The sequence below is a fragment of the Tupaia chinensis genome, unplaced genomic scaffold (genome assembly GCF_000334495.1).
Source record: "Tupaia chinensis unplaced genomic scaffold, TupChi_1.0 Scaffold139733_1, whole genome shotgun sequence".
NCBI lineage: Eukaryota > Metazoa > Chordata > Mammalia > Scandentia > Tupaiidae > Tupaia > Tupaia belangeri.
The window spans coordinates 572952-582393 of NW_006199613.1; the positions used below are offsets into that span (position 1 = coordinate 572952).

Sequence of the window (9442 nt, forward strand, 5' to 3'; positions counted from 1 at the left end):
GGGCGGCCGAGGGCGCGGGCAGAGGGCGCAGGACAGAGGGCGCGGGGTGGTCGAGGGCGCAGGGCCAAGGGTGCAGGCCACAACAGGAATGACTGGGCAGGGACAATGAAGACTCTCCAGGGAGGCTGTGAGGATGGGGGGCAGTCTCTCTTGGGGAACGTCCCCTGAACAGGAGCCCCCGATGTGTGACGGGCATGAGGAGTGGGCGGCCTGCCCTCAAGTGCCACCTTAGCTCAGCATCCACGAGGTAGCACCGGCTGCAGGGGCAGTGGCGATCCACAGAGATTCGCTCCCAGTTGTGAAGACTGACCAGGTCGGCAGGGCTGGGCCTGGGGCCCTCTGGGTTTTGGGGTGTCCTGTGTAAGGGCTTGGCCGTCGTCTATGTTGGCGGCTGTGACCGGGACACAGACACACGGCCCAGAGCACCCATCATGGCTCCTCCAATCCGCACTCACAGCCTCGTCCCCTCCCCGAGGCCCACCCCCGATACTGGTGTTTTGGAGATCGGGACCTCGGCGTGCGCATCTTGGGGGGTGCAGTGCTTAGTCCCCATGCTGCTGAGATACCCAGAGAAGAGCCACGCTCCGTCACGCGTGGGATGCGTGAGCTTCGCAGTCTGTGTCCCTCCGAGTTCTGCTGCTTGTTCATGTCCCTTGGCCACGCTTCGCTCGGGTGGCATCACAGCAGTCCCTGGCACCCTGCGTCCTTTCTGTCTGCCCCTGCACACAACGCTCGCTGGCTCCTGCCCTGAAGGACGGAGAGACAGGCCGGACGGAGCTGCCAGCTATGCCAGAGGCGAGCTTGGGCAGGAGACGCCACGACAGACCCGAGGGCCCAGCACATGGCAGTGCGGCCAGGGACGTATCCAGTACCCACATCCGAGAGCCACGCCTTAGTCCTGGCCACTCCTGGCTCGAGAGGGCAGCCAGCGGGATGAAAGGGCAGGGCCACGGGTGCTCTCAGGGGCCAGCTCCGGTACATCGGGGAGAAGAGTGTGTTCCAGAGATGCTAGGTCTTGTCCCAGCGCCGGCACGATCAGCGTTACTGTTACCACTGCTACGGGAAGGAGCTTCTCGTGTGTAGCCAGTTACAGGAAGATCAGCGAGCACCACCACACGGTCTCCGAGGGCGCAGCACGACCTCGGCGTTCACAGGCCCCAGACTCGAGCAGATGCCGGCACCTCCCCGACACCCGGAGCCCACCGCCTTCCGCTGCCTGCATAACTGCCCGGCCTCCTTCACACCCTGCCCTGGCTTCCGACTGACCTCTGGTTGCTCTCCTGTGACTCATGACCATTTTTCAGTCCAAACCGTCAGGTACCAACTTAGTCACCTCGAGTCATTTGGGGAACTTGGCTCCTGCCATAGGGAGTCCCAGCAGCCCTGCGGAGACGGGGCTCTTAACCTGCGTCTCACAGAAACGCCCACAGGCTCGTCAAGGTGACTCCGCAGTGCCCGAGAGGAGCCACGTGCTGTCGGCGTCGGACTGCAGGCGTGGAGTGGGCAGGGTTTTGCTGGACCTGCCTGACCACTGCCCTCTGCCCATCTACGTGGACAGTTGTCAGTGGCTCTGAAACTGGGGTGCCCAGGAGCACGCGAGTACCCATTCCTCATGGAGGCCGGGCGCCTGCTGGACCCGCATCCTGCCTCATGCCATCGGAGAGCTGTCACGCTGCTCCAGACCTCGGGGGTCCTGTCATTCCGCAGAGAAGCCTGGAGCCTGTCAGACCAAGCCGTGTCCTGGCCGCCTCTCTGCCTGTGAGCACAGGAGCGCCTGTTGCCCGTAGTCTCCCTGGTCCTTGCTGCTTTCTCTCAGCCTTGCCCCGAGGCTCTTTCAGCCTCTCTCCACCTTTCTCTGCCTGCCAGCTCACCTCATGAAGGCGAAAATCCAAACGCAGTGGCACTCTGGTTGGTCCCCCGGAGTACGGGAAGGAGCGGGCTGCCGAAGCACGGATTCCAGGTGACGGTGTCGCTCGGAGGCCCTGAGCTGCGCGAGTGCACCTGCTCGTCCAGGGCCACCTTGTTCTGCCGTGGACCGAGAGGATGCGGGCAAACGCTCTCCGTAACAACCTCGCTCTTCCCCTTCCTGGCAATCCTGGGCTCCAGACTGTGCCTCTGTGTGGATGCAGGGTGACACGGCAGTTCAGGGCAACGTCTTGTACAGAGGATGCTCACGTTCTTCGGGCCTGTCGGAGCCTGTCGGGAGCTCAGTGAAGGGTGACGCCTTCTGAGCCCTTCCAGCCGCAAGCATGCCTCACCTGCCCGCGGCCACATGTCTGTCCAGGGCTGGTACGTGGGCAGTGTCCACTGACGCCTCCTCCCTCTCTGCGCCCTCGGAGGAGAGGTTGAGTCCGTGGGACAGAGTGGAGCCTCCTTTCTCCCCAGGGACAGGGCGGGCAGACTGCAGTTTCCCATCCTCTGAACACAAACCCCAAGAGCTCTAGGGTCGTGTCCCAGGAGTGGACGAGCCGCCGTGAGGCCGGACAGAGACCTGTAGGATGAGCCCTGACTGCGAGGTCATGCCATCCTGCAGTCGGGAGGAGGGTGTCTAAGACACGAGACGCCAACGTGGCAGGTCTCGTGCTTCCCTGAGCCACCTCGCAGCTGCAGCACTGGAGGGCAGTGTGCGAGAAGGTGCTGGGTGAAGCAGCCAGCCTCGCAGGGCTCGGATAATCACTTATGCTGTACAGTTAGAATAGTGATACTGTGAACATGTAGCATGGGAAGTGTTATATGGTAGTTAGTAGGGTGACACCGTGCCTGGGTGCTCCGCCCTGCTGTACGGTTACATGGTAGTTAGTAGGGTGACAGCGTCCCGGGGTGCTCCACCCCTGCTGTACGGTTACATGGTAGTTAGTAGGGTGACACCGTCCCAGGGTGCTCCACCCCTGCCGTACGGTTACATGGTAGTTAGTAGGGTGACACCGTCCCGGGGTGCTCCACCCTGCTGTATGGTTACATGATAGTTAGGGTGACACCATCCCAGAGTGCTCCACCCCTGCCGTATGGTTACATGGTAGTTAGTAGGGTGACAGCGTCCTGGGGTGCTCCACCCCTGCTGTACGGTTACATGGTAGTTAGTAGGGTGACACCGTCCTGGGGTGCTCCACCCCTGCTGTATGGTTACATGGTAGTTAGTAGGGTGACAGCGTCCCGGGGTGCTCCGCCGTATGGTAGGGTGACACTGTCCCGGGGTGCTCCACCCTGCCGTATGGTAGGGTGACACTGTCCCGGGGTGCTCCGCCGTGCTGTACGGTTACATGGTAGATAGTAGGGTGACACTGTCCCGGGGTGCTCCGCCGTGCTGTACGGTTACATGGTAGATAGTAGGGTGACACTGTCCCGGGGTGCTCCGCCGTGCTGTACGGTTACATGGTAGATAGTAGGGTGACACTGTCCCGGGGTGCTCCGCCGTGCTGTACGGTTACATGGTAGATAGTAGGGTGACACTGTCCCGGGGTGCTCCGCCGTGCTGTACGGTTACATGGTAGATAGTAGGGTGACACTGTCCCGGGGTGCTCCGCCGTGCTGTACGGTTACATGGTAGATAGTAGGGTGACACTGTCCCGGGGTGCTCCGCCGTGCTGTACGGTTACATGGTAGATAGTAGGGTGACACTGTCCCGGGGTGCTCCGCCGTGCTGTACGGTTACATGGTAGATAGTAGGGTGACACTGTCCCGGGGTGCTCCGCCGTGCTGTACGGTTACATGGTAGATAGTAGGGTGACACTGTCCCGGGGTGCTCCGCCGTGCTGTACGGTTACATGGTAGATAGTAGGGTGACACTGTCCCGGGGTGCTCCGCCGTGCTGTACGGTTACATGGTAGTTAGTAGGGTGACACCGTCCTGGGGTGCTCCACCCCTGCTGTATGGTTACATGGTAGTTAGTAGGGTGACAGCGTCCCGGGGTGCTCCGCCGTGCTGTACGGTTACATGGTAGTTAGGGTGACAAAGTTAGGGTGACAATGTCCAGGGTGCTACACCCCTGCGATATGGTTACATGGTAGTTAGTAGGGTGACACCATCCCAGGTGCTCTGCCCTGCTGTACAGTTACATGATAGTTAGGGTGACACCGTCCCGGGGTACTCCATCCCTGCTGTATGGTTACATGGTAGTTAGTGGGGTGACACCGTCCCGGGGTGCTCCGCCCTGCAGTACGGTTACATGGTAGTTAGGGTGACACAGTCCTGGATGCTCCACCCCTGCGATACAGTTACATGGTAGTTAGTAGGGTGACACAGTTCCGGGTGCTCCACCCTGCCGTACGGTTACATGGTAGTTAGTAGGATGACACCGTCCCGGGGTTCTCTGCCCTGCTGTACGGTTACATGGTAGTTAGGGTGACAATGTCCAGGGTGCTACATCCCTGCAGTATGGTTACATGGTAGTTAGTAGGGTGACACAGTCCCGGGTGCTCCACCCTGCCGTACGGTTACATGGTAGTTAGTAGGATGACACCGTTCCGGGGTTCTCCGCCCTGTTGTACGGTTACATGGTAGTTAGTAGGGTGACAGCGTCCCGGGGTGCTCCACCCCTGTTGTACGGTTACATGGTAGTTAGTAGGGTGACAGCGTCCCGGGGTGCTCCACCCCTGTTGTATGGTTACATGGTAGTTAGTAGGGAGACACCGTCCCGGGGTGCTCCGCCCTGCAGTACGGTTACATGGTAGTTAGTAGGGTGACACCGTCCTGGGGGCCCGGTGCTTGGGAAGAATCGGTCTCCAGCTCTACAGGACAAATGCTCCTGGCTCTGTGAAGCGCTCTGCTCGCTTACGCGCCCTTGTGGACAAAGCGCTGGTCGGGGCGACCTTGCTGAGACCAGGACGACATGAGGTGGAGCCAAGGCGTGGTGACATGGCCACAGGCTCACCTCGGAGTCACAGTGCCCAGGGACGTGGTCCTCAGGCCTGGCCAGCCTGCACCCCAGAAAGGGCAGGAGGAGCTCCGGGCTTTCGTGCGGGAAGGCGGAGCCACGCTGTTTTGGCTGGTGTCATTACGGACCCGCTGGCAGGGGAGGGCTCCTCCCGCCAGGCCGGGTAACCTGTGAGCTGTGTGGAAGGCCTTGCGAATGCACACCGGACCGGGCGCAGGGTGACGAGGACATGGGGTCGAGGTGCGAAGCGGGACCTCCCCAGGTCAGGGCGGGGTGCGGGCACGCATCAGCTGCTCCCTGCCCCTGGCAGCCAGGTCTGCAAGACGGGAACTGTCCTCCGAGATGAGCCGCGTGGCTGGCAGTCCCTCTGCTGCAGGTGCAGCCAGGACCCTGGCATTCCAGGAAGGACCCGCCAGAGTCGGCTGAGAAATCTTATCTGCCTAAACCTCTCGCCTCTCAGCCCTGCCGAAGCCTCGTCTGCGATTCGTCTTCCCGGTAGTCTTGTTCACAAATGTTTATAAACTTTAATGACATCAACCTTCCCTCAAATACTTTGATTTCGGTCAGAATCCATCACAGGCTGACCACGGCCATGCCCAGCAACGCCACGTGGACCGTGTAGACGTGAGAAAGGTGCGTTCGCACTGAGAAACTGGTTGGCTTTCCCAAGGACGGGGACAAGCACGATCCCAGCTCCACGTGAAGCAGGGATGGCATGGGACTGCAGGCCGGTGCCCAGGGGCCCGCTGGCTTACAGCGGGTTTTCTGCCTCCAGGGCCCCCGATTGCTCACTAAGAGGAAGTGGTTTGGCCTGGGACAGGGGAACCCCCATCTTGGGGTTTCAAAAACCTGGGGCTGTTCCCTCCTTTGCTGGTGGTGTGGCCGTGGGCTGACGATTTAACTCTTCCGAACCTCAGTCTCTGCGTTTGCCGAACAGGAGTGCTGAGCGCTGACCTAGACGGGAGGGTGCAGTGGGGTCGGGCCAGGGGCGGAGCGTGCAGCTCTGTCCGAAAGGCACGAAGCGGCGAGCAGCAGGGCCACAGGCAGACAGGGAGGGGAGCTGTGTCTACATGGGGTCCATGAGAGGGTTCTTGTCTGGGCACCGCTCTCTCGCTCTCACTCTCACTTAACTCACGCGCTCTGCCCCATGGAAAACAGCGCCCATTTGCAAATTCCAGTGCGCTGCTCTGACAGGCCCCGATGTGGTTTCCCAAGCTGCAGGGGGAGCTGGGGCGAGCAGGGCGGGCTCGGCTGCAGACACGGCCTCTGCTCAGTGTGGGGTGGCCTGCACAACGGCCAAGCTCGTCTCCAGTGATCCTAAAGCTCCTGGCAGCCCGCTGGCCTTCGGATTCTCGGGCAGGGTGGCACCAGCAGGCCCCTCGGCCCTGGCCGAGGCAGTCGGCCGGAGCTGAGAGCGCGTGCCCAGGTCCCGGGGCTCAGAGCCGGGCCCGCCCGGTGCTCGGCGCGGGGCTGCCCCCAGTGCTGGCCTTGCCCTCCCTCCACAGGTACTCCCCGCTGGGCATCGCCTGCCTCATCTGCGGCAAGATCATCGCCATCAGGGACCTGGAGGTGGTGGCGAGGCAGCTGGGCATGTACATGGTGACAGTGGTCGTGGGCCTCGTCATCCACGGTGGCATCTTCCTCCCCCTCATCTACTTCCTGGTGACCCGGAGGAACCCCTTCTCCTTCTTCGCCGGCATTTTCCAAGCCTGGATCACTGCCCTGGGCACCGCCTCCAGGTAGAAGAGCCGGCTTCTCCCTCCAGCTTCCCCTGACGTTCGAAGGTGGCTGTCCAGGTGGCGTGGCCGCGGGGAGGAGGGAGCTGGGAGCCTGGAGAGCAGAGGCGGGAGGACCCCGACCTCCTGGGCACACGTGCGCTGCTCTGTGGTGTCGCTTAGCGTGGATGCTGAGCGCGGGCGGTGCTGAGCGCGTCGCACCCAGCCGTGGTCTGGAAAGTGCTCACAAAACACCTTAGCATTGAGTCCGGGCAGACCTTTCACCGTCAGAACTGATGTTCGTGGCTTGGGGGGACGTGGTGAGACTTTCAGAAAGACGGAAGTCAGCAGGTCCCGACTCGGCATGGGCCGCCCTGCCGCGCTGTGTTCCTGCAGCTGGGTCGGACTTGGTCCAGTGCCTGCCTCAGGAAGACCCCAGGAACACGCAGAGAAAGTCATGTTTTAGAACATTGCTTGGACTGAATTTAGCAAAAATGCAACAAAACAAAAATAAGCAAAAAGAAGCATGTAAGAAGTACAAGACAATTTAGAATTTCAAAGACATAATTTGCATTTTTAAAATTTGCATTTAGACCGAAAATCTCACTCAGTCTTCGAGGCAGTTTAATTTCTGCGCAGAGTCGCTGGTTCACGGAACTAAAACCAAGGCCATAAAGCAGGTGGCTGGGAGTTAAGCGAACTCGAAGTCCGCCACTGTGGCCAGGTGTGCTGCCGTCCGCAGCTGGGCACTGTCGCTGAGGCGGCCACTCGGGCGCTGTGGCCGGCTGTCTCAGGGCCCCTGAGCAAGGCCGTCAGTCTCTCCCCCATGACCTCACAGATGACAGCGGTGACCCCAAGAAGTCAAACTTTACTTCCAGCTTGCGGGTCAGTGAGACCCGTGCCTGGACAGGGCTTTCAGGGACAGCTGAAGTGTGTCCCGGAGATCTGGGCCCTGCTTCCAGTCTCTGGAGACACGGGCACGTGGGAGCAGACCTCGTAGTCACAGCCCTCGTCCCTCCTCCTGCGCAGACAGTGCTGTGTGAACTGCGGTTCTCACTGGCCAGCGTGCCATAAAACTGCATTCGCCCGCATTTCTAAACCGCGCAGTGGCACCGCGACGCTGTGTGCTGCAGCGGAAGCCCCCTGCCCCACCCTGGGGGACCTTGCAGGCCTGTCCGTTAATCAGGGCGGGAGGAGCGCCTTAGACATACCCCGACATGCCCTCGGGGCAGATGTGCGCTCAGGGCAGACTTGCGAGGTGGCCACATTGGGAACGTATCCCCGATCGGATCAGAGAGCATGCCACGTCCCCTCCAAGGGCTCTGAGAGGATACTTCTGCCAGGCAGCAGCTCTGGGCAGCGTCCCTCCCCCGGCGCCCAGCCATACGGGGAAGCGTCCCGTCGGGCCGGCGTACCTCGTTTCTGGGGAAGGAAAGTCTCCCTAGCTGCTGGCCGCCCTGCCGCCCTCCCTGTGCCGGGGACGGGCGAGGCCCAGCTCCTTTTCCCCTGGTCGGCACCGTGTCCCCCTCACCTGTTAGAATATCCGCCGTATGTCCCGGGGCCAACGATGTCCCCCTCACGCATTTCTCTTAGAAATGGCAGTGTTTCTCACTTCTAGCAGTTTTTAGTTAGTACACACCAGAACTGGAGGTATTTTCTTTCAGCGCGTAAGGTTTGAAATATGGAAATACTGAGTGGGGCATCTCCATTCAAGATGGTCAAATACTGCTTTGTGTCCTCTTCCAATACATTTATGGTTCTGGTCTTAAAATAACTTCAAAAATGTATTTGTTTTCTCTTGAATGACCAGATCCTTGTAAGATAAGATGAGTCTCAAAGGGACTTGGAGGGTATAGATTCATATTTAATCAGAGACAAACGCCCGGCTTACCAAGAAGTGGTAGGCCCAGCTCTCCCCTTCCCTGTGTTTTGGTGGGGGAAAAATGTAGTTTCAAACTTCAGTTAAAATGAGGCTTTTGCCTGGGTGGGAATCTTTTCTTAAGAAGGCTATGTGGTGCGGACGCAAACCAAGCCCTCGCAAGTGTTCTTCGCCCTCTGGCCCAGGGCCTGCCCGCTCGGTCTCCCGACCACCTCCCTGGACCTGGCTCTGAGTGGGAGGCCAGCTGGCGCCTGGAAGGGTGGTGGCCGCGGGGGGCCCGAGCGGCCTGCCTGACCCACTGGCCCTGCTGTGAAACGTCATAGAAACAGAGGTTCACAGCGCCTCTCGGTGACACTCGAGAGCCGTCAGGGCCACCGGGAGAGGAGCCAGGCATCCGTGTCAGCGCCAGGCCCTCGGCGCTCACGTTCGCAGTGTCGGGCACATGTGGGTCTTCGAGGCCCAAGTGCAGCCTATCCGGGGAAGTAGGGCCCTCCCGCCGGCAGGGCGTCTCCCAGTCTGCGATTGCCGAGCCCTTCACTGCCGGCTTGGAGGGGCGAGCCCGGTGACACGTGAGTGTCCCTCCGTGGCGTCAGAGACCCGTGCTGGTGTCCTGGTGACCCTCCCTGTGGTCCCGGGTCAGGGGAGGGTGTGGTGAGAAGATAAGGGGGCCGACATGCTGGGACAACCAGGTGCCTGGCCCCCGCAAGCAAACGAGGGGAGCCCCGGCTGTCAGAGACGTTCGTGTCCTTCCCTGCCTAAGACCACAGAGGGGCGAGGCCATACCCTGGCCTGAACCAGAACGTTCTGGTGAGACGGCTCCGGCTCCCGGTCTGTGACTGGGAGTCCGGGGTCGGCGTTCTGGTAGGATGCGGGTTCGAATGTCCCTACCGTAGAGCCCTGGGCTCTGGGCTCTGAGCAGGCCCGCCTTCCATTTAGCTCCCCACGGCGCCGGCCTTCCTCGTGGCTGGGGGGGCG

The 9442-nt window shown here is 60.9% G+C and overlaps 1 protein-coding gene across 4 annotated transcripts in view; it reads left to right on the forward strand.

The window, feature by feature from the left end:
• SLC1A2 (solute carrier family 1 member 2) overlaps positions 1 to 9442 on the forward strand; it is a 76140-nt gene that overhangs the window by 46358 nt on the left and 20340 nt on the right. For 3 of the 4 annotated variants that reach the window (XM_006162090.3, XM_006162091.3, XM_006162089.3), the window contains exon 7: positions 6379 to 6612. The exons of the other annotated variant lie outside the window; for it this stretch is intronic. In XM_006162090.3, coding sequence (XP_006162152.1) covers positions 6379 to 6612 — 234 coding nt within the window. The remainder of the gene's footprint in view (positions 1 to 6378; positions 6613 to 9442) is intronic. 4 annotated transcript variants of the gene reach the window in all.